The 24,657-nt window shown below is 44.0% G+C and overlaps 1 protein-coding gene across 1 annotated transcript in view; it reads left to right on the forward strand.

Moving 5' to 3' along the window:
• The window catches only part of htt (huntingtin), a 142,560-nt gene that overhangs the window by 91,782 nt on the left and 26,121 nt on the right, over positions 1-24,657 (forward strand). Inside the window, 13 exon segments of the mRNA XM_031814603.1 lie at positions 3,747-3,823; positions 5,554-5,692; positions 5,779-5,901; positions 6,040-6,256; positions 7,088-7,233; positions 11,323-11,500; positions 12,298-12,396; positions 13,663-13,847; positions 14,133-14,259; positions 14,759-14,862; positions 16,186-16,340; positions 16,599-16,738; positions 17,427-17,509. Of these exon segments, the coding sequence (XP_031670463.1) occupies positions 3,747-3,823; positions 5,554-5,692; positions 5,779-5,901; positions 6,040-6,256; positions 7,088-7,233; positions 11,323-11,500; positions 12,298-12,396; positions 13,663-13,847; positions 14,133-14,259; positions 14,759-14,862; positions 16,186-16,340; positions 16,599-16,738; positions 17,427-17,509 (1,773 nt within the window).

Here is a 24,657-nt window from a genome sequence, read left to right on the forward strand (position 1 = left end):
GTCCAGCTGAACATGTTCTCTCTCTCTGTTCCTCTATAGAACAGTTTAGTCCAGCTGAACATGTTCTCTCTCTCTGTTCCTCTACAGAACAGTTTAGTCCAGCTGAACATGTTCTCTGTTCCTCTACAGAAAAGTTAGTCCAGCTGAACATGTTCTCTGTTCCTCTACAGAACAGTTTAGTCCAGCAGAACATGTTATCTGTTCCTCTACAGAACAGGTTTAGTCCAGCTGAACATGTTCTCTCTCTCTGTTCCTCTATAGAACAGTTTAGTCCAGCTGAACATGTTCTCTGTTCCTCTATAGAACCGTTTAGTCCAGCTGAACCATGTTCTCTCTCTCTGTTCCTCTATAGAACAGTTTAGTCCAGCTGAACATGTTCTCTGTTCCTCTATAGAACCGTTTTAGTCTAGCTGAACATGTTCTCTCTCTCTGTTCCTCTATAGAAAGTTTAGTCCAGCTGAACATGTTCTCTGTTCCTCTACAGAACCGTTTAGTCCAGCTGAACATGTTCTCTGTTCCTCTACAGAACAGTTTAGTCCAGCTGAACATGTTCTCTCTCTCTGTTCCTCTATAGAACAGTTTAGTCCAGCTGAACATGTTCTCTCTCTGTTCCTCTATAGAACAGTTTAGTCCAGCTGAACATGTTCTCTGTTCCTCTATAGAAACCGTTTAGTCCAGCTGAACATGTTCTCTGTTCCTCTATAAAACAGTTTAGTCCAGCTGAACATGTTCTCTGTTCCTCTACAGAACCGTTTAGTCCAGCTGAACATGTTCTCTGTTCCTTTACAGAACAGTTTAGTCCAGCAGAACATGTTCTCTGTTCCTCTATAGAACCGTTTAGTCCAAGCTGAACATGTTCTCTGTTCCCTCTTATAAAACAGTTTAGTCCAGCTGAACATGTTCTCTGTTCCTCTACAGAACCGTTTAGTCCAGCAGAACATGTTCTCTGTTCCTCTACAGAACAGTTTTGTCCAGCTGAACATGTTCTCTGTTCCTCTACAGAACAGTTTAGTCCAGCTGAACATGTTCTCTCTCTCTGTTCCTCTATAGAACAGTTTAGTCCAGCTGAACATGTTCTCTGTACCTCTACAGAACAGTTTAGTCCAGCTGAACATGTTCTCTGTTCCTCTATAGAACAGTTTAGTCCAGCTGAACATGTTCTCTCTCTCTGTTCCTCTATAGAACAGTTTAGTCCAGCTGAACATGTTCTCTGTTCCTCTATAGAACAGTATAGTCCAGCTGAACATGTTCTCTGTTCCTCTATAGAACCGTTTAGTCCAGCAGAACATGTTCTCTGTTCCTCTACAGAACAGTTTAGTCCAGCTGAACATGTTCTCTGTTCCTCTACAGAACAGTTTAGTCCAGCTGAACATGTTCTCTCTCTCTGTTCCTCTATAGAACAGTTTAGTCCAGCTGAACATGTTCTCTGTTCCTCTACAGAACAGTTTAGTCCAGCTGAACATGTTCTCTGTTCCTCTATAGAACAGTTTAGTCCAGCTGAACATGTTCTCTCTCTCTGTTCCTCTATAGAACAGTTTAGTCCAGCTGAACATGTTCTCTGTTCCTCTATAGAACAGTATAGTCCAGCTGAACATGTTCTCTGTTCCTCTATAGAACCGTTAGTCCAGCTGAACATGTTCTCTGTTCCTCTACAGAACAGTTTAGTCCAGCTGAACATGTTCTCTGTTCCTCTACAGAACAGTTTAGTCCAGCTGAACATGTTCTCTCTCTCTGTTCCTCTATAGAACAGTTTAGTCCAGCTGAACATGTTCTCTGTTCCTCTACAGAACAGTTTAGTCCAGCTGAACATGTTCTCTGTTCCTCTATAGAACAGTTTAGTCCAGCTGAACATGTTCTCTCTCTGTTCCTCTATAGAACAGTTTAGTCCAGCTGAACATGTTCTCTGTTCCTCTACAGAACAGTTTAGTCCAGCTGAACATGTTCTCTGTTCCTCTATAGAACCGTTTAGTCCAGCTGAACATGTTCTCTGTTCCTCTACAGAACAGTTTAGTCCAGCTGAACATTTTCTCTCTCTCTGTTCCTCTATAGAACAGTTTAGTCCAGCTGAACATGTTCTCTGTTCCTCTACAGAACAGTTTAGTCCAGCTGAACATGTTCTCTGTTCCTCTATAGAACAGTTTAGTCCAGCTGAACATGTTCTCTCTCTCTGTTCCTCTACAGAACAGTTTAGTCCAGCTGAACATGTTCTCTGTTCCTCTACAGAAAGTTTAGTCCAGCTGAACATGTTCTCTCTCTCTGTTCCTCTATAGAACAGTTTAGTCCAGCTGAACATGTTCTCTGTTCCTCTATAGAACCGTTTAGTCCAGCTGAACATGTTCTCTCTCTCTGTTCCTCTATAGAACAGTTTAGTCCAGCTGAACATGTTCTCTGTTCCTCTATAGAACCGTTTAGTCTAGCTGAACATGTTCTCTCTCTATGTTCCTCTATAGAACAGTTTAGTCCAGCTGAACATGTTCTCTGTTCCTCTACAGAACCGTTTAGTCCAGCTGAACATGTTCTCTGTTCCTCTACAGAACAGTTTAGTCCAGCTGAAACATGTTCTCTCTCTCTGTTCCTCTATAGAACAGTTTAGTCCAGCTGAACATGTTCTCTCTCTGTTCCTCTATAGAACAGTTTAGTCCAGCTGAACATGTTCTCTGTTCCTCTATAGAACCGTTTAGTCCAGCTGAACATGTTCTCTGTTCCTCTATAAAACAGTTTAGTCCAGCTGAACATGTTCTCTGTTCCTCTACAGAACCGTTTAGTCCAGCTGAACATGTTCTCTGTTCCTTTACAGAACAGTTTAGTCCAGCAGAACATGTTCTCTGTTCCTCTATAGAACCGTTTTAGTCCAGCTGAACATGTTCTCTGTCCCTCTATAAAACAGTTTAGTCCAGCTGAACATGTTCTCTGTTCCTCTACAGAACCGTTTAGTCCAGCAGAACATGTTCTCTGTTCCTCTACAGAACAGTTTTGTCCAGCTGAACATGTTTCTCTGTTCCTCTACAGAACAGTTTAGTCCAGCTGAACATGTTCTCTCTCTCTGTTCCTCTATAGAACAGTTTAGTCCAGCTGAACATGTTCTCTGTACCTCTACAGAACAGTTTAGTCCAGCTGAACATGTTCTCTGTTCCTCTATAGAACAGTTTAGTCCAGCCTGAACATGTTCTCTGTTCCTCTATAGAACAGTTTAGTCCAGCTGAACATGTTCTCTGTTCCTCTATAGAACAGTATAGTCCAGCTGAACATGTTCTCTGTTCCTCTATAGAACCGTTTAGTCCAGCTGAACATGTTCTCTGTTCCTCTACAGAACAGTTTAGTCCAGCTGAACATGTTCTCTGTTCCTCTACAGAACAGTTTAGTCCAGCTGAACATGTTCTCTCTCTCTGTTCCTCTATAGAACAGTTTAGTCCAGCTGAACATGTTCTCTGTTCCTCTACAGAACAGTTTAGTCCAGCTGAACATGTTCTCTGTTCCTCTATAGAACAGTTTAGTCCAGCTGAACATGTTCTCTCTCTGTTCCTCTATAGAACAGTTTAGTCCAGCTGAACATGTTCTCTTTCCTCTACAGAACAGTTTAGTCCAGCTGAACATGTTCTCTGTTCCTCTATAGAACCGTTTAGTCCAGCTGAACATGTTCTCTGTTCCTCTACAGAACAGTTTTAGTCCAGCTGAACATGTTCTCTCTCTCTGTTCCTCTATAGAACAGTTTAGTCCAGCTGAACATGTTCTCTGTTCCTCTACAGAACAGTTTAGTCCAGCTGCCGGTGGAGGAACTGGACAGAATCCAGGAATACCTTCAGATCAGTGGACTTGCTCAACGGTAACAATACTCCTCCTCTCTCTCCTCTCCTCTCCTCCTCTCCTCTCCTCCTCTCCTCCTCTCCTCTCCCTCTCTTCTCTTCTCCTCTTCTCCTCTCCTCCTCCTATCCTCTCCTCTCCTCTCTCTCCTCTCCTCTCCTCTCCTCTCCTCTCCTCTCCCTCCTCGCCTCTCCTCTCCTCTCTCTCTCTCCTCTCCTCTCCTCTCCTCTCCTCTCCTCTTCTCCTACTCCTTCTCTCTCTCCTCTCCTCTCTCTCCTCCTCTCTTCTCCTCTCATTCTCCTCTCTCCTTCTTCTCCTCTCTCTCGCTCTCCTCATCCTCTCCTCTCCTCATCCTCGTCCTCTCTCCTCTCTGCTCTCCTCTCTTCCTCTCCTCTCCTCTCTCTCTCCTCTCCCTCTCCTCTCCTCTCCTCTCCTCTCCTCTCCTCTCCTCTCCTCTCCTCTCCTCTCTTCTCCTCCTCTCTCTCCTCCTCTCCTCTCCTCTCCTCTCCTCTCCTCTCCTCTCCTCTCCTCTCCTCTCCTCTCCTCTCCTCTCCTCTCCTCTCCTCTCTCTCCTCTCCTCTCCTCTCCTCTCCTCTCCTCTCCTCTCTTCTCCTCTCTCTCCCTCCTCTCTTCTCCTCCTCTCCTTCCTCTCTTCCTCCTCCTCTCTCCTCTCCCCTTCTCCTCCTCCTCTCCTCTCCTTCTCCTCTCCTCTCCTCTCCCTCTCCTCTCCTCTCCTCTCCTCCTCCTCTCCTCTCCTCTCTTCCCTCCTCCTCTCTTCTCCTCTCCTCTCCTCTCCTCTCCTCTCCCTCTCCTCTCCTCTCCTTCCTCTCCTCTCCTCTCCTCTCCTCTCTTCCTCTCCTCTCCTCTCTTCTCCTCCTCTCTTCTCCTCCTCTCTTCTCCTCCTCTCTCCTCTCCTCTCCTCTCCTCTCCTCTCCTCTCCCTCTCCTCTCCTCTCCTCTCCTCTCCTCTCCTCTCCTCTCCTCTCCTCTCCTCTCCTCTCCTCTCTCTTCTCCTCCTCTCTTCTCCTCCTCTCCTCTCCTCTCTCTCCTCTCCTCTCCTCTCCTCTCCTCTCCTCTCCTCTCCTCTCCTCTCCTCTCCTCTCTTCTTCTCTCTCCTCTCCTCTTCTCTTCTCTTCTCTTCTCCAACAGCCTCCACTCTTCTGGGAAGCTTTCCACTAGATGTATATATAGTGTATGAAGGGGTGTCCTGTATATATAGTGTATGAAGGGTGTCCTGTATATATAGTGGATGAAGGGGTGTCCTGTATATATAGTGGATGAAGGGGTGTCCTGTATATATATATATAGAGTATGAAGGGGTTGTCCTGTATATATAGTGTATGAAGGGGTGTCCTGTATATATAGTGTATGAAGGGGTGTCCTGTATATATATTGTATGAAGGGGTTGTCCTGTATATATAGTGGATTAAGGGGTGTCCTGTATATATAGTGTATGAAGGGGTGTCCTGTATATATATTGTATGAAGGGGTGTCCTGTATATATAGTGTATGAAGGGGTGTCCTGTATATATAGTGGATTAAGGGGTGTCCTGTATATATAGTGTATGATGGGGTGTCCTGTATATATAGAGTATGAAGGGGTGTCCTGTATATATAGTGTATGAAGGGGTGTCCTCATTCTGCTGTGTTCATCGGTCATTATATCCTTTTCCCAAGCTACTTTCCTATCTAGATTTTTACCACAACAAGCTGGTGATGTTGTGTGTTGTCATTTCCTGCCTCTTGTTGCTAGGCACCAGAGGTTCTACTCCCTGCTGGACAGGTTCCGAGCCACCGTTGCCGAGGACACCAGCAGCCCCTCCCCTCCTGTGACATCACACCCCCTGGATGGGGAACCGCCACCTGCCCCTGAACTAGTCAAGGCTGACAAGGTGTGTGTGTTTTTTAAAATGTGTGTTTCATATTCAACGTGTGTGTGTATGTCTTGTACTAAGTGTGTGTGCGTGTCTTGTTCCAGGAGTGGTATGTTGCCTTGGTGATGTCCCAGTGCTGTCACCGTGGTGACGGGTCGTTCCTGGAGACAACGGAACTCCTGACCAAACTACCTCCTGACGACCTCTCTACCATCATGACCTGCAAGGTAACACACACACACACACGCTCACACACACACACACACACACACACACACACACACACACACACACACACACACACACACACACACACACACACACACACACACACACACACACTGACCTCTCTCTCTCTACACCAGGACTTCAACCTGTCTCTCCTCTGTCCGTGTCTGAGTCTGGGGGTTCAGAGGTTAACCCGGGGTCAGGGGTCGTTGCTATTGGAGACGGCCCTGGCCGTGACCCTGGATCATCTGAGCGGGGTCACACAGCTACTTCCTGTTCCACACCGTTCCTTCCTGCCGCCGGCCAAACCTGACCCGGCCGAACCCTACTGGGACAACTTGGCTATCGTCTATGGTAAGAGTAACGCGGAAGGTTGTTGGTTCGAATCCTGGGAGGATCTGGCAACTAAAAGCCTTTCTGTTCGTCAGATTGCGTCTTTTAAACCTGGCCAGATTGTTCCATTCTGCTTTACATTACATTGTGATGTTACCTGATTAAACTGTGGATGTGGACCTGACCAGATTGTTCCATTCTGCCATTTAGCTGGCGAGGCCACGTCAGCCAACTACCAGCACAGGCAGCGTACGCCTCCCCACTGTCAATTATTATGTTGTTCTCTAGGTGGAGCAGGGCTCTACCCGCTCTATGTAGAGCTGTCTCAGTATCTGCTGTGTGTTTATTCTAGGTGAGGCAGGGCTCTACCCGCTCTATGTAGAGCTGTCTCAGTATCTGCTGTGTGTTTATTCTAGGTGAGGCAGGGCTCTACCCGCTCTATGTAGAGCTGTCTCAGTATCTGCTGTGTGTTTATTCTAGGTGAGGCAGGGCTCTACCCGCTCTATGTAGAGCTGTCTCAGTATCTGCTGTGTGTTTATTCTAGGTGAGACTGGACTCTACCCACGGGTGATGTCTCAGTAGCTGCTGTGTGTGTATTCTAGGTGAGGCTGGACTCTACCCACGGGTGATGTCTCAGTAGCTGCTGTGTGTGTATTCTAGGTGAGGCAGGGCTCTACCCGCTCTATGTAGAGCTGTCTCAGTATCTGCTGTGTGTTTATTCTAGGTGAGGCAGGGCTCTACCCGCTCTATGTAGAGCTGTCTCAGTATCTGCTGTGTGTTTATTCTAGGTGAGGCAGGGCTCTACCCGCTCTATGTAGAGCTGTCTCAGTATCTGCTGTGTGTGTATTCTAGGTGAGGCTGGACTCTACCCGCGGGTGATGTCTCTGTGTAGAGCGCTGTCTCAGTATCTGCTGTGTGTGGGTCAGCTTCCTTCCCCTCTGCAAATCCCTGAAGACAAACAACATCTCATCACCACCTTCACCACCATGGCTACCGAGGTAAGAAGTTTATAATCCCTGACCTCTAACCCTTGACCCTACCCCTGGCCAATGAGAAAAGACTTGAAGTGTTTTTTTTGTGTAAAACATGTTATATATTTTTAAAATTAATTTTAGGGAAAGTTTCAATGTATAAACCGCTATAAGCAGATGTAGAGTATGTAGAAGAGATAGTGGACCAGCTATAGAGTATGTAGAAGAGATAGTGGACCAGATATAGAGTATGTAGAAGAGATAATGGACCAGATATAGAGTATGTAGAAGAGATAATGGACCAGATATAGAGTATGTAGAGGAGATAATGGACCAGATATAGAGTATGTAGAAGAGATAATGGACCAGATATAGAGTATGTAGAAGAGATAATGGACCAGATATAGAGTATGTAGAAGAGATAATGGACCAGATATAGAGTATGTAGAATATATAGTGGACCATATATAGAGTATGTAGAAGAGATACTGGACCAGATATAGAGTATGCAGAAGAGATACTGGACCAGATATATAGTATGTATAATATATAGTGGACCAGATATAGAGTATGTAGAAGAGATACTGGACCATATATAGAGTATGTAGAAGAGATACTGGACCATATGTAGAGTATGCAGAAGAGATAATGGACCAGATATAAGAGTATGTAGAAGAGATAATGGACCATATATAGAGTATGTAGAAGAGATAATGAACCAGATATAGAGTATGTAGAAGAGATAATGGACCAGATATAGAGTATGTAGAAGAGATAATGGACCAGATATAGAGTATGTAGAGGAGATAATGGACCAGATATAGAGTATGTAGAAGAGATAAAGGACCAGATATAGAGTATGTAGAAGAGATAATGGACCAGATATAGAGTATGTAGAGGAGATAATGGACCAGATATAGAGTATGTAGAGGAGATAATGGACCAGATATAGAGTATGTAGAAGAGATAATGGACCAGATATAGAGTATGTGGAAGAGATAATGGGCCAGATATAGAGTATGTAGAAGAGATAATGGACCAGATATAGAGTATGTAGAAGAGATAGTGGACCAGATATAGAGTATGTAGAAGAGATAGTGGACCCGCTATAGAGTATGTAGAAGAGATAGTGGACCAGATATAGAGTATGTAGAATATATAGTGGACCATATATAGAGTATGTAGAAGAGATACTGGACCAGATATAGAGTATGTAGAAGAGATAATGGACCAGATATAGAGTATGTAGAAGAGATAATGGACCAGATATAGAGTATGTGGAGGAGATAATGGACCAGATATAGAGTATGTAGAAGAGATAATGGACCAGATATCGAGTATGCAGAGGAGATAATGGACCAGATATAGAGTATGTAGAAGAGATAATGGACCAGATATAGAGTATGTAGAAGAGATAATGGACCCGATATAGAGTATGTAGAGGAGATAATGGATCAGATATAGAGTATGTAGAAGAGATAATGGACCAGATATAGAGTATGTAGAGGAGATAATGGACCAGCTATAGAGTATGTAGAAGAGATAGTGGACCAGATATAGAGTATGTAGAAGAGATAATGGACCAGATATAGAGTATTTAGAAGAGATAATGGACCAGTTATAGAGTATGTAGAAGAGATAATGGACCAGATATAGAGTATGTAGAATATATAGTGGACCATATATAGAGTATGTAGAAGAGATACTGGACCAGATATAGAGTATGCAGAAGAGATAATGGACCAGATATAGAGTATGTAGAGGAGATAATGGACCAGATATAGAGTATGTAGAGGAGATAATGGACCAGATATAGAGTATGTAGAAGAGATAATGGACCAGATATAGATTATGTGGAAGAGATAATGGGCCAGATATAGAGTATGTAGAAGAGATAATGGACCAGATATAGAGTATGTAGAAGAGATAATGGACCAGATATAGAGTATGTAGAGGAGATAATGGACCAGATATAGAGTATGTAGAAGAGATAACTTTATGTATTTGGTAAATATATTTTCTTTGAGAAAAAAAATCACCTAAATTAAAGTTGAGAACTGAAACCCCCCAAAATGGTGAATTTATCTGATTGTTATGTTTGAGCTGAAGGACACAGCCTCAGCCATGACAAAATGCACATCAGTCATGACAACATGCACATCAGTCATGACAGCATGCACATCAGTCATGACAACATGCACATCAGTCATGACAACATGCACATCAGTCATGACAACATGCACATCAGTCATGACAACATGCACATCAGTCATGACAACCTGCACATCAGTCATGACAACATGCACATCAGTCATGACAACATGCACATCAGCCATGACAACATGCACATCAGTCATGACAACATGCACATCAGCCATGACAACATGCACATCAGCCATGACAACATGCACATCAGCCATGACAACATGCACATCAGTCATGACAACATGCACATCAGTCATGACAACATGCACATCAGTCATGACAACATGCACATCAGCCATGACAACATGCACATCAGCCAGCCCCATGACAACGTGCACATCAGTCATGACAACATGCACATCAGTCATGACAACATGCACATCAGCCATGACAACATGCACATCAGCCATGACAACATGCACATCAGCCATGACAACATGCACATCAGTCATGACAACATGCACATCAGCCATGGCAACATGCACATCAGCCATGACAACATGCACATCAGCCATGACAACATGCACATCAGCCATGACAGCATGCACATCAGCCATGGCAGCATGCACATCAGCCATGACAGCATGCACATCAGTCATGACAGCATGCACATCAGTCATGACAACATGCACATCAGTCATGACATCATGCACATCAGTCATGACAACATGCACATCAGTCATGACAACATGCACATCAGTCATGACAACATGCACATCAGCCATGACACCATGCACATCAGCCAACACATCATGCACATCAGTCATGACAGCATGCACATCAGCAACATGCGCATCAGCCATGACACCATGCACATCAGCCATGACACCATGCACATCAGCCATGACATCATGCACATCGGTCATGACAGCATGCACATCAGCAACATGCACATCAGCCATGACAACAAGAACATCAGTCATGACACCATGCACATCAGCCATGACATCATGCACATCAGCCATGACATCATGCACATCAGTCATGACAGCATGCACATCAGCAACATGCACATCTGCCATGACAACATGTACATCAGTCATGACAACAAGAACATCAGGCATGACAACATGAACATCAGTCATGACAACATGCACATCAGCCATGACAACATGCACATCAGCCATGACAGCATGCACATCAGCCATGACAGCATGCACATCAGCAACATGCACATCAGTCATGACAACATGCACATCAGTCATGACAGCATGCACATCAGCAACATGCACATCAGCCATGACAACATGCACATCAGTCATGACAGCATGCACATCAGCAACATGCACATCAGCCATGACAACATGCACATCAGCCATGGCATCATGCACATCAGCCATGACAACATGCACATCAGCCATGACAACATGCACATCAGCCATGACAACATGCACATCAGCCATGACATCATGCACATCAGCCATGACATCATGCACATCAGCCATGACATCATGCACATCAGCCATGACATCATGCACATCAGCCATGACATCATACACATCATCCATGACACCATGCACATCAGCCATGACAGCATGCACGTCAGCCATGACAGCATGCACGCCAGCCATGACAACATGCACATCAGTCATGACAACATGCACATCAGTCATGACAACATGCACATCAGCCATGACAACATGCACATCAGCCATGACATCATGCACATCAGCCATGACAACATGCACATCAGCCATGACAACATGCACATCAGCCATGACAACATGCACATCATCGACAAAAAAAAGTAGCTTTTAAAACAGCACCATTTTCTCTCATCTCCATGGAGACGTTTCTAGAATTGCAGGAAATTCGCTTAACTTTGAACATTTCTCTACACTCTCGCCCCACCACCTTAGCCCCGTTTTCATCCAGAATAAACCCTGCTTCATGGTGTCTCTCTCTCTCTAGTTGGTGGTCTGGCGTGTTCTCCAGGACAGTGTTCCTCTGAGTGTTGACCTGCAGGGGGCTCTGTCCTGTCTGTGTCTGGCCCTGCAACAACCCTGTGTCTGGAACACACTGTCTACAGCCCCGTACAAAACACACACCTGCTCTGTCATACACTGCCTACGACTCCTCATCACTGCAGGTTAGTGTGTGTGTGTGTGAAGGAGAGAGGGAATGAACCTGGCCACAATTAGTGGATTTGCATGTGGTGTGACCGTGACTAAACCTTAATTATAAACTGGGTGGTTTGAGCCCTGAATGCTGATTGGCTGACAGCCGTGGTATATCAGACCGTATACCACGGGTATGATAAAAACATGTGTTTTTCCTGCTCTAATTACGTTGGTAACCAGTTTATGAAAGCAATAAGGCACCTCAGGGGGTTTGTGGTACAGTATATTGCTAGTATACCACGGTTAAGGGCTGTATCCAGGCACTCCGTGTTGTGTCGTGCCGGGGCGGCAGGGTAGCCTAGTGGTTAGAGTGTTGGACTAGTAACCGGAAGGTTGCAAGTTCAAATCCCCGAGCTGACAAGGTACCTGTCGTTCTGCCCCTGAACAGGCAGTTAACCCACTGTTTCTCTCTCTCTCCTCTCCCTCCCTTTGCCTCTCTCTGTCCTCCCTCTCTCTCTCCTCTCCCTTCTCTCTCTCTCTTTCTCTCATTTCCCTCCCTCTCTCTCCTCTCCTCTCCTATCCTCTCCCTTTCTATCCTCTCCCTCTCTATCCTCTCCCTCTCTATCCTCTCCCTCTCTATCCTCTTCCTCTCTATCCTCTTCCTCTCTCCTCTCTCTCTCTCTCTCCATCTCCCCCCTCTCTCTCCCCTCTCTCCTCTCTCTCTCTCCCTCTCTATCCTCTCTCCTCTCTCTCTCCATCTCTCTCCCTCTCTCTCCCCTCTCTCCTCTCCTCTCTCTCCCTCTCTCTCCCCCTCTCTCCTCTCCAGTGGCAGTAGGTCCAGGTGACCATCTCTTACATCCAGGGAAGAAGAGAACCACAGGGTCAGACGGCGATTCAGACCAGGTCCACTCTCCAAACACAGACAGTAAGTAATATAGTTGTTGTTGTGTCTCCATTATCATTTTAGTCCGTCACTCTCAGTGAGTTAGATCATGCTTCATCACTGTTAAATCTGCTGACTAGTGGCTACTAATACAGTCTGTTAGCTTGCTGTGTTTTAATGTGCATTAGATGTGTTAAGTGTTATCTCTAATGTGTTATCTCTACTCTGTTATCTCTGTGGTATCTCTGTGGTATATCTAATGTGTTATCTCTGATGTGTTATCTCTAATGTGTTATCTCTGTGCTATCTATAATGTGTTATATCTAATGTGTTATCTCTAATGTGTTATCTATAATGTGTTATATATGTGCTATCTCTGATGTGTTCTCTCTAATGTGTTATCTCTGTGTTATCGCTAATGTGTTATATCGAATGTGTTATCTATAATGTGTTATCTCTGTGTTATCTATAATGTGTTATCTATAATGTGCTATCTCTAATGTGTTCTCTCTAATGTGTTCTCTCTAATGTGTTATCTCTCATGTGTTATCTCTAATGTGTTATCTCTGTATTATCTCTGTGTTATCTCTAATGTGTTATCTCTAATGTGTTCTCTCTGATGTGTTATCTCTGTGTTATATCTAATGTGTTCTCTCTGTGTTATCTCTAATGTGTTATGTCTAATGTGTTATCTCTAATGTGTTCTCTCTAATGTGTTATCTCTGTGTTATCGCTAATGTGTTATCTCTAATGTGCTATCTCTGTGTTGTCGCTAATGTGTTATCTCTGTGTTATCTCTGTGTTATCGCTAATGTGTTATATCTAATGTGTTATCTATAATGTGTTATCTCTGTGTTATATCTAATGTGTTCTCTCTGTGTTATATCTAATGTGTTATCTCTAATGTGTTATCTCTGTGTTATCTCTAATGTGTTATATCTAATGTGTTATCTCTCTGTGTTATATCTAATGTGTTCTCTCTGTGTTATCTATAATGTGTTATCTCTGTGTTATATCTAATGTATTATCGCTGTGTTATCTCTAATGTGTTATCTCTGTGTTATCTATAATGTGTTATCTATAATGTGTTATCTCTAATGTGTTATATCTAATGTGTTATCTCTAACGTGTTATATCTAATGTGTTCTCTCTGTGTTATCTATAATGTGTTATCTCTGTGTTATATCTAATGTATTATCGCTGTGTTATCTCTAATGTGTTATCTCTGTGTTATCTATAATGTGTTATCTCTGTGTTATCTATAATGTGTTATCTCTGTGTTATCTATAATGTGTGTGTGTGTTCCAGACGTGTGTGAGCGACGATCGTGTGAGATTATGGCTGAGCTGGTGGAAGGTCTCCAGAGCGTTCTGTCTCTGGGTCACCATAGAAACAGCGGAATCCCAGCCTTCCTCACGCCGATGCTCCGAAACATCATCATCAGTCTGTCCAGACTACCGCTGGTCAACAGCTACACTAGAGTCCCCCCCCTGGTCAGTCACTGGTCAACAGCTACACTAGAGTACCCCCCCCCCCCCCCCCCCCCCCGGTCAGTCACTGGTCAACAGCTACACTAGAGTACCCCCCCCCCTGGTCAGTCACTGGTCAACAGCTACACTACAGTCCCCCCCTGGTCAGTCACTGGTCAACAGCTACACTAGAGTACCCCCCCCGGTCAGTCACTGGTCAACAGCTACACTACAGTCCCCCCCCTGGTCAGTCACTGGTCAACAGCTACACTAGTGGTCCCCTGTAACGTGTCTGTGTGTCACCTCTAGGTGTGGAAGCTGGGCTGGTCCCCTCGGCCGGGGGGGGAGTTTGGCACCACCCTTCCTGAGATCCCTGTAGAGTTCCTGCAGGAGAAGGACGTGTTCAGGGAGTTCCTCTATCGCATCAACACACTGGGTGAGAGGTCCAGGTGGTTATAACCTGCTATGTCATTGTTATAGAGGCCTATTCCACATCTACAGTCGACTGTTAGACTGATCCTTTAGGTGGTTATAACCTGCTATGTCATTGTTATAGAGGTCTATTCCACATCTACAGTCGACTGTTAGACTGATCCTTTAGGTGGTTATAACCTGCTATGTCATTGTTATAGAGGTCTATTCCACATCTACAGTCGACTGTTAGACTGATCCTTTAGGTGGTTATAACCTGCTATGTCATTGTTATAGAGGCCTATTCCACATCTACAGTCGACTGTTAGACTGATCCTTTAGGTGGTTATAACCTGCTATGTCGTTGTTATAGAGGTCTATTCCACATCTACAGTCGACTGTTACTGATCCTTTAGGTGGTTATAACCTGCTATGTCATTGTTATAGAGGTCTATTCCACATAGACTGTTAGACTGATCCTTGAAGTGTTCATAACCTGTAGTTTGAACATGTGTGGCATTCAGGCTGGAGTAGTAGGACCCAGTTTGAAGAGACCTGGGCCACACTGCTGGGAGTTCTGGTCACTCAACCCATCTCTATGGACCAGGAGGAGGAGAGGGAACAGGAGGTGCATACACACACACACACACACACCATGCCATACCACACCACACACACACCATACCAACACACACCACACCACACACACACCTCTCTGTCTCTCTGTCTCTCTTTGTCTCTCTGTCTCTTTGTCTCTCTCTCTTTCTCTTTGTCTCTCTCTCTTTGTCTCTCTCTCTTTGTCTCTCTCTCTTTGTCTCTCTCTCTTTGTCTCTCTCTTTCTGTCTCTCTGTCTCTCTCTGTCTCTCTCTCTCTCTCTGTCTCTCTCTGTCTCTTTCTGTCTCTCTGTCTCTTTCCGTCTCTCTGTCTCTCTCTGTCTCTTTCTGTCTCTCTGTCTCTCTCTCATTTCAATTCAAGGGGTTTTATTGACATGGGAAACATATGTTAACATCGCCAAAATAATCGCTTACCTTTGATGATCTTCGGATGTTTGCACTCACGAGACTCCCAGTTACACAATTTGGTTGGCGCGTTTTGTTCACCTGCTCGTGCAGGTCACGACGGGCAGACGACAATTCCAAATAGTATCCGTAAAGTTCGTAGAAACATGTCAAACGTTTTTTTATAATCAATCCTCAGGTTGTTTTTACAATAAATAATCGATAATATTTCAACGGGACTTTTCAATACGAGAGAGAAAGAAAAGGTCTAGCTTCAGTGGCGTGCGCGCAAATCTGAGGACATCTGGCTCTCTACTGACACGATGTGATCATTCTCGCTCATTTTTTCAGAATAAAAGCCTGAAACTATGTCTAAAGACTGTTCACACCTTGTGGAAGCCACAGGGAAAGGATTCTGGTTGATATCCCTTTAAATGGAGGATAGGCCTTCAATGGAAAAGAGTAGTTTCAGAAAAACAGCACTTCCTGGATGGATTTTCCTCAGGTTTTCGCCTGCAATATCAGTTCTGTTATACTCACAGACAATATTTTGACAGTTTTGGAAACTTTAGAGTGTTTTCTATCCTAAACTGTCAATTATATGCATATTCTAGTTTCTGGGCCTGAGAAATAGGCAGTTTACTTTGGGCATGTTTTTCATCCAAACATCAAAATACTGCCCCCTAGCCTAAAGATGTTTTGTTGGATTTACAATGGTTTTTGTCTCTCTGTCGCTCGTTTTTTTTCTCTCTCTCTCTCTCTCTCTCTCTCTCTCTCTCTCTCTCTCTCTCTCTCTCTCTCTCTCTCTCTGTCTCTCTCTCTCTCTGTCTCATTCTGTCTCTCTCTCTCTCTCTCTGTCTCTCTCTCTCTCTCTCTCTCTCTCTCTCTCTCTCTCTCTCTCTCTCTCTCTCTCTGTCTCTCTGTCTCTCTCTGTCTCTGTGTGTGTTGAACAGGAGGACTTGGAGCGTACCCAGTTGAATGTGTTAGCGGTCCAGGCCATCACGTCTCTGGTTCTGAGTTCCATGACTCTCCCTACTGCCGGAAACCCTACTGTCTCCTGTCTGGAACAACAGCCGAGAAACAAGACCCTTAAAGTCCTGGACACACGGTACACACACACTCTGGGCTCTGGTCTCTGGGTTCTGGTCTCTGGGTTCTGGGCTCTGGGTTCTGGGCTCTGTCTGTAAATCTGACCCAATTATCAGGCTACCCCATTATACAAACCCACACCAAGCAACAAAAGCCTAAAATACCACAGACTTCAGATTGTGTCACTTTGTAGAATGGCTTTTCCTCTCATACTGAATTCATATTGACAGAAGAACTAGTTATTCCTGACATTGCGGTGGTCTTGTCTTCCCTTCAGGTTTGGCAGGAAGTTGTCAGTGATCAGAGGAGCCGTGGAGAGAGAGATCCAGGCCATGGTGTCGAAGAGAGACAACGTACACACACACCACCCCTACCACACCTGGGACCCTGTCCCCTCCCTGTCTGCTGTCTCACCAGGTAACACACCTGGGACCCTGTCCCCTCCCTGTCTCACCAGGTAACACACTTGGTACCCTGTCCCCTCCCTGTCTCACCAGGTAACACACCTGGTACCCTGTCCCCTCCCTGTCTCACCAGGTAACACACTTGGTACCCTGTCCCCTCCCTGTTTCACCAGGTAACACACTTGGTCCCCTGTCCCCTCCGTGTCTGCTGTCTCACCAGGTAACACACCTGGTCCCCTCCCTGTCTCACCAGGTAACATGCCTGGTCCCCTCCCTGTCTCACACGGTAACACACCTGGTACCCTGTCCCCTCCCTGTCTGCTGTCTCACCAGGTAACACACCTGGGACCCTGTCCCCTCCCTGTCTGACCAGGTAACACACCTGGTACCCTGTCCCCTCCCTGTCTCACCAGGTAACACACCTGGTCCCCTCCCTGTCTCACCAGGTAACACACCTGGTCCCCTCCCTGTCTCACCAGGTAACACACCTGGTCCCCTCCCTGTCTCACCAGGTAACACACCTGGTCCCCTCCCTGTCTCACCAGGTAACACACCCGGTCCCCTCCCTGTCTCACCAGGTAGACCTAGTTGTTTCTAGTAGTGTCATCCAGAGGTCAGATCCATTCAGCTGTGCAGGGTTCAGAGGTCCTCATGGTTCCTAGTAGTTGATGAACAGTGTGTTTCTCTGTGTGTCTCAGCAGGTACACTGATCAGCCATGAGAAACTCCTACTGCAGATCAACACAGAGAGAGAGATGGGGAACATGGACTACAAACTGGGACAGGTAGGATGGAGTGATGGAAGGAGAGAGAGATGGACTACAAACTGGGATAGGTAGGATGGAAGGAGAGATAGATGGGGAACATGGACTACAAACTGGGACAGGTAGGATGGAGGGATGGAAGGAGAGAGAGATGAACTACAAACTGGGACAGGTAGGATGGAGGGATGGAAGGAGAGAGAGATGAACTACACACTGGGACAGGTAGGATGGAGGGATGGAAGGAGAGAGAGATGGGAAACATGGACTACAAACTGGGACAAGTAGGATGGAGGGATGAAAGGAGAGAGAGATGGGTAACATGGACTACAAACTGGGACAGGTAGGATGGAGGGAGAGAGAGATGGACTACAAACTGGGACAGGTAGCATGGAGGGATGGAAGGAGAGAGAGATGGACTACAAACTGGGACAGGTAGGATGGAAGGAGAGATAGATGGGGAACATGGACTACAAACTGGGACAGGTAGGATGGAGGGGTGGAAGGAGAGAGAGATGAACTACAAACTGGGACAGGTAGGATGGAGGGATGGAAGGAGAGAGAGATGAACTACACACTGGGACAGGTAGGATGGAGGGATGGAAGGAGAGAGAGATGGGAAACATGGACTATAAACTGGGACAAGTAGGATGGAGGGAGAGAGAGATGGACTACAAACTGGGACAGGTAGGATGGAGGGATGAAAGGAGAGAGAGATGGGTAACATGGACTACAAACTGGGACAGGTAGGATGGAGGGAGAGAGAGATGGACTACAAACTGGGACAGGTAGCATGGAGGGATGGAAGGAGAGAGAGATGGACTACAAACTGGGACAGGTAGGGTGGAAGGAGAGAGAGATGGACTACAAACTGGGACAGGTAGGATGGAGGGATGAAAGGAGAGAGAGATGGACTACAAACTGGGACAAGTAGGATGGAGGGATGAAAGGAGAGAGAGATGGGTAACATGGACTACAAACTGGGACAGGTAGGATGGAGGGAGAGAGAGATGGACTACAAACTGGGACAGGTAGGATGGAGGGATGGAAGGAGAGAGAGATGGGAAACATGGACTACAAACTGGGACAGGTAGGATGGAGGGATGGAAGGAGAGAGAGATGGACTACAAACTGGGACAGGTAGGATGGAGGGATGGAAGGAGAGAGAGATGGACTACAAACTGGGACAGGTAGGATGGAGGGATGGAATGAGAGAGAGATGAACTACAAACTGGGACAGGTAGGATGGAGGGATGGAATGAGAGAGAGATGGGGAACATGGACTACAAACTGGGACAGGTAGAATGGAGGGATGGAAGGAGAGAGAGATGGGGAACATCGACTACAAACTGGGACAGGTAGGATGGAGGGATGGAAGGAGAGAGAGATGGGAAACATGGACTACAAACTGGGACAGGTAGGATGGAGGGATGAAAGGAGAGAGAGATGGACTACAAAACTGGGACAGGTAGGATGGGAGGGATGAAATGAGAGAGAGATGGACTACAAACTGGGACAGGTAGGATGGAGGGATGGAAGGAGAGAGAGGGGGTGGATGAAGGAAGACAGAACAAATGGCTAGTTGTGTCCTTCTCTTGCAGATATTTTCAGTCTCTCTCTCTCTAATTCCTCTCCTTTATTGTCTCTCTCTCTCTCTAATTCCTCTCCTTTATTGTCTCTCTCTAATTCCTCTCCTTTATTGTCTCTCTCTCTCTCTCTAATACCTCTCCTTTATTGTCTCTCTCTAATTCCTCTCCTTTATTGTCTCTCTCTAATTCCTCTCCTTTATTGTCTCTCTCTAATTCCTCTCCTTTATTGTCTCTCTAATTCCTCTCCTTTATTGTCTCTCTCTCTCTAATTCCTCTCCTTTATTGTCTCTCTCTCTCTCTAATTCCTCTCCTTTATTGTCTCTCTCTCTCTAATTCCTCTCCTTTATTGTCTCTCTCTCTCTAATTCCTCTCCTTTATTGTCTCTCTCTCTCTCTCTCTAATTCCTCTCCTTTATTGTCTCTCTCTCTAATTTCTCTCCTTTATTGTCTCTCTCTCTCTCTAATTCCTCTCCTTTATTGTCTCTCTCTAAATCCTCTCCTTTATTGTCTCTCTCTCTAATTCCTCTCCTTTATTGTCTCTCTCTAATTCCTCTCCTTTATTGTCTCTCTCTAATACCTCTCCTTTATTGTCTCTCTCTCTCTCTAATTCCTCTCCTTTATTCTCTCTCTCTCTCTCCTCTCTCTCTCTAATTCCTCTCCATTATTGTCTCTCTCTCTCTAATTCCTCTCCTTTATTGTCTCTCTCTCTCTAAATCCTCTCCTTTATTGTCTCTCTCTCTCTCTCTCTCTCTCTAATTCCTCTCCTTTATTGTCTCTCTCTCTCTCTAATTCCTCTCCTTTATTGTCTCTCTCTCTCTAATTCCTCTCCTTTATTGTCTCTCTCTCTCTAATTCCTCTCCTTTATTGTCTCTCTCTCTCTAAATCCTCTCCTTTATTGTCTCTCTCTCTCTAATTCCTCTCCTTTATTGTCTCTCTCTCTCTCTAATGCCTCTCCTTTATTGTCTCTCTCTAATTCCTCTCCTTTATTGTCTCTCTCTCTCTAATTCCTCTCCTTTATTGTCTCTCTCTCTCTAATTCCTCTCCTTTATTGTCTCTCTCTAATTCCTCTCCTTTATTGTCTCTCTCTCTCTAATTCCTCTCCTTTATTGTCTCTCTCTCTCTAATTCCTCTCCTTTATTGTCTCTCTCTCTCTAATCCTCTCCTTTATTGTCTCTCTCTCTCTCTAATTCCTCTCCTTTATTGTCTCTCTCTCTCTCTCTCTCTCTAATTCCTCTCCTTTATTGTCTCTCTCTCTCTAATTCCTCTCCTTTATTGTCTCTCTCTCTCTAATTCCTCTCCTTTATTGTCTCTCTCTCTCTAATTCCTCTCCTTTATTGTCTCTCTCTCTCTAATACCTCTCCTTTATTGTCTCTCTCTAATTCCTCTCCTTTATTGTCTCTCTCTAATTCCTCTCCTTTATTGTCTCTCTCTAAATCCTCTCCTTTATTGTCTCTCTCTAAGTCCTCTCCTTTATTGTCTCTCTCTCTCTCTCTCTCTCTCTCTCTAATTCCTCTCCTATTGTCTCTCTCTAATTCCTCTCCTTTATTGTCTCTCTCTCTCTCTCTCTCTAATTCCTTTCCTTTGTCTCTCTCTCTCTCTAATTCTTCTCCTTTATTGTCTCTCTCTCTCTCTCTCTCTAATTCCTCTCCTTTATTGTCTCTCTCTCTAATACCTCTCCTTTATTGTCTTTCTCTAATTCCTCTCCTTTATTGTCTCTCTAATACCTCTCCTTTATTGTCTCTCTCTCTCTAATTCCTCTCCTTTATTGTCTCTCTCTCTCTCTCTCTAATTCCTCTCCTTTATTGTCTCGCTCTAATTCCTCTCCTTTATTGTCTCTCTCTAATTCCTCTCCTTTATTGTCTCTCTCTAATTCCTCTCCTTTATTGTCTCTCTCTAATTCCTCTCCTTATTGTCTCTCTCTTCTCTCAATTCCTCTCCTTATTGTCTCCTCTAATTCCTCTCCTTTATTGTCTCTCTCTAATTCCTCTCTTTATTGTCTCTCTCTAATTCCTCTCCTTTATTGTCTCTCTCTCTCTCCAATTCCTCTCCTTTGTCTCTCTCTCTCTCTCTCTCCAATTCCTTCCTTTATTGTCTCTCTCTAATTCATCTTCCTTTATGTGTCTCTCTAATTCCTCTCCTTTATTGTCTCTCTCTAATTCCTATCCTTATTGTCTCTCTCTAATTCCTCTCCTTTATTGTCTCTCTCTCCTCTTCTCTCTCTAATCCTCTCCTTTATTGTCTCTCTCTAATTCCTCTCCTTTAGTGCTCTCTCTCTCTAATTTCTCCTTATTGTCTTCTCTCTTAATCCTCTCCTTTATTGTCTCTCTCTCTAATTCATCTCCTTTATTGTCCTCTCTCTCTCAATTCCTCTCCTTATTATTGTCTCTCTTCTCTCTCTAATTCCTCTCCTTTATTGTCTCTCTCTCTCTCTAATTCCTCTCCTTTATTGTCTCTCTCTCTCTCTAATTCCTCTCCTTTATTGTCTCTCTCTCTCTAATTCCTCTCCTTTATTGTCNCTCTCTCCTCTCTCTCTCTAAATCCTCTCCATTATTGTCTCTCTCTCTCTAATTCCTCTCCTTTATTGTCTCCTCTCTCTTAATCCTCTCTTTATTGTCTCTCTCTCTCTCTCTCTCTCTCTAATTCCTCTCCTTTATTGTCTCTCTCTCTCTCTAATTCCTCTCCTTTATTGTCTCTCTCTCTCTCTAATTCCTCTCCTTTATTGTCTCTCTCTCTCTAATTCCTCTCCTTTATTGTCTCTCTCTCTCTAAATCCTCTCCTTTATTGTCTCTCTCTCTCTAATTCCTCTCCTATTGGTCTCTCTTCTCCTCTATGCCTCTCCTTTACTTGTCTCTCTCTAATTCCTCTCCTTTATTGTCTCTCTCTCTCTAATCCTCTCCTTTATTGTCTCTCTCTCTAATTCCTCTCCTTTATTGTCTCTCTCTAATTCTCTCCTTATTGTCTATCTCTCTCTCTAATTCCTCTCCTTTATTGTCTCTCTCTCTCTAAATTCCCTCTCCTTTATTGTCTCTCTCTCTCTAATCCTCTCCTTTATTGTCTTCTCTCTCTCTCTAATTCCTCTCCGTTATTGTCTCTCTCTCTCTCTCCTCTCTAATTCCTCTCCTTTATGGTCTCTCTCTCTCTAATTCCTCTCCTTTATTGTCTCTCTCTCTCTAATTCTCTCCTTTATGTGTCTCTCTCTCTCATTCCTCTCCTTTATTGTCTCTCTCTCTCTAATACCTCTCCTTTATTGTCTCTCTCTAATTCCTCTCCTTTATTGTCTCTCTCTAATTCCTCTCCTTTATTGTCTCTCTCTAAATCCTCTCCTTTATTGTCTCTCTCTAAGTCCTCTCCTTTATTGTCTCTCTCTCTCTCTCTCTCTCTCTCTCTAATTCCTCTCCTTTATTGTCTCTCTCTAATTCCTCTCCTTTATTGTCTCTCTCTCTCTCTCCTCTAATTCCTTTCCTTTGGTCTCTCTCTCTCTCTAATCTTCTCCTTTATTGTCTCTCTCTCTCTCTCATCTCTAATTCCTCCCTTTTTGTCTCTCTCTCTAATACCTACTCCCATTTATGGTTTTTCTCTAATTCCTCTCCTTTATTGTCTCTCTAATACCTCTCCTTTATTGTCTCTCTCTCTCTAATTCCTCTCCTTTATTGTCTCTCTCTCTCTCTCTCTAATTCCTCTCCTTTATTGTCTCGCTCTAATTCCTCTCCTTTATTGTCTCTCTCTAATTCCTCTCCTTTATTGTCTCTCTCTAATTTCCTCCTCCTTTATTGTCTCTCTTCTAATTCCTCTCTTTATTGTCTCTCTCTAATCCTCTCCTTTATTGTCTCTCTCTAATTCCCTCCTTTATTGTCTCTCTCAATCCTCTCCTTTATTGTCTCTCTCTAATTCCTCTCCTTTATTGTCTCTCTCTCTCTCCAATTCCTCTCCTTTGTCTCTCTCTCTCCTCTCTCTCTCTAATTCCTCTCCTTTATTGTCTCTCTCTAATTCATCTCCTTTATTGTCTCTCTAATTCCTCTCCTTTATTGTCTCTCTCTAATTCCTATCCTTTATTGTCTCTCTCTAATTCCTCTCCTTTATTGTCTCTCTCTCTCCTCTCTCTCTCTAATTCCTCTCCTTTATTGTCTCTCTCTAATTCCTCTCCTTTATTGTCTCTCTCTCTTAATTCTCTCCTTTATTGTCTCTCTCTCTCTAATTCCTCTCCTTTATTGTCTCTCTCTCTCTAATTCATCTCCTTTATTGTCTCTCTCTCTCTCTAATTCCTCTCCTTTATTGTCTCTCTCTCTCTCTAATTCCTCTCCTTTATTGTCTCTCTCTCTCTCTAATTCCTCTCCTTTATTGTCTCTCTCTCTCTAATTCCTCTCCTTTATTGTCTCTCTCTCTCTAATTCCTCTCCTTTATTGTCTCTCTCTCTCTCTCTAATTCCTCTCCTTTATTGTCTCTCTCTCCTCTCTCTCTCTAATACCTCTCCTTATTGTCTCTCTCTCTCTCTAATATTCCTTCCTTTATTGTCTCTCTCTCTAATTCCTCTCCTTTATTGTTCTCTCTCTAAATCCTCTCCTTTATTGTCTCTCTCTCTCTCTAATTCCTCTCTTTATTGTCTCTCTCTAATTCCTCTTTTATTGTCTCTCTCTTAATACCTCTCTTTATTGTCTCTTCTAATTCCTCTCCTTATTGTTCTCTCTCTCTCTAATTCATCTCCTTTATTGTCTCTCTCTCTCTCTCTCTTAATTCCTCTCCTTTATTGTCTCTCTCTCTCTAAATTCCTCTCCTTTATTGTCTCTCTCTCTCTAATTCCTCTCTCTTTATTGTCTCTCTCTAATTCCTACTCTTTATTGTCTCTCTCTAATTCCTCTCCTTTATTGTCTCTCTCTCTCTAATTCCTCTCCTTAATTGTCTCTCTCTAATTCCTACTCTTCCTTATTGTCTCTCTCTAATTCCTCTCCTTTATTGTCTCTCTCTAATTCCCTCTCCTTTATTGTCTCTCTCTAATTTTCTCTCTTTATTGTCTCTGTCTCTCTCTCTAATTCCTCTTCTTTATTGTCTCTCTCTCTCTAATCCTCTCCTTTATTGTCTCTCTCTAATTCCTCTCCTTTATTGTCTCTCTCTCTCTCTAATTCCTCTCCTATATTGGTCTCTCTCTCTCTAATGCCTCTCCTTTATTGTCTCTCTCTCTCTCTCTAATTCCTCTCCTTTATTGTCTCTCTCTCCTCTCTCTCTCTAATACCTCTCCTTTATTGTCTCTCTCTCTCTAATTCCTCTCCTTTATTGTCTCTCTCTCTCTCTAATTCCTCTCCTTTATTGTCTCTCTCTCTCTCTCTAATTCCTCTCCTTTATTGTCTCTCTCTCTCTCTCTAATTCCTCTCCTTTATTGTCTCTCTCTCCTCTCTCTCTCTAATACCTCTCCTTTATTGTCTCTCTCTAATTCCTCTCCTTTATTGTCTCTCTCTCTCTAATACCTCTCCTTTATTGTCTCTCTCTAATTCCTCTCCTTTATTCTCTCTCTCTCTCTCTAATACCTCTCCTTTATTGTCTTTCTCTAATTCCTCTCCTTTATTGTCTCTCTCTAATTCCTCTCCTTTAT

The sequence above is a fragment of the Oncorhynchus kisutch genome, unplaced genomic scaffold, assembly GCF_002021735.2.
Source record: "Oncorhynchus kisutch isolate 150728-3 unplaced genomic scaffold, Okis_V2 Okis07a-Okis12b_hom, whole genome shotgun sequence".
Classification (NCBI taxonomy): domain Eukaryota; kingdom Metazoa; phylum Chordata; class Actinopteri; order Salmoniformes; family Salmonidae; genus Oncorhynchus; species Oncorhynchus kisutch.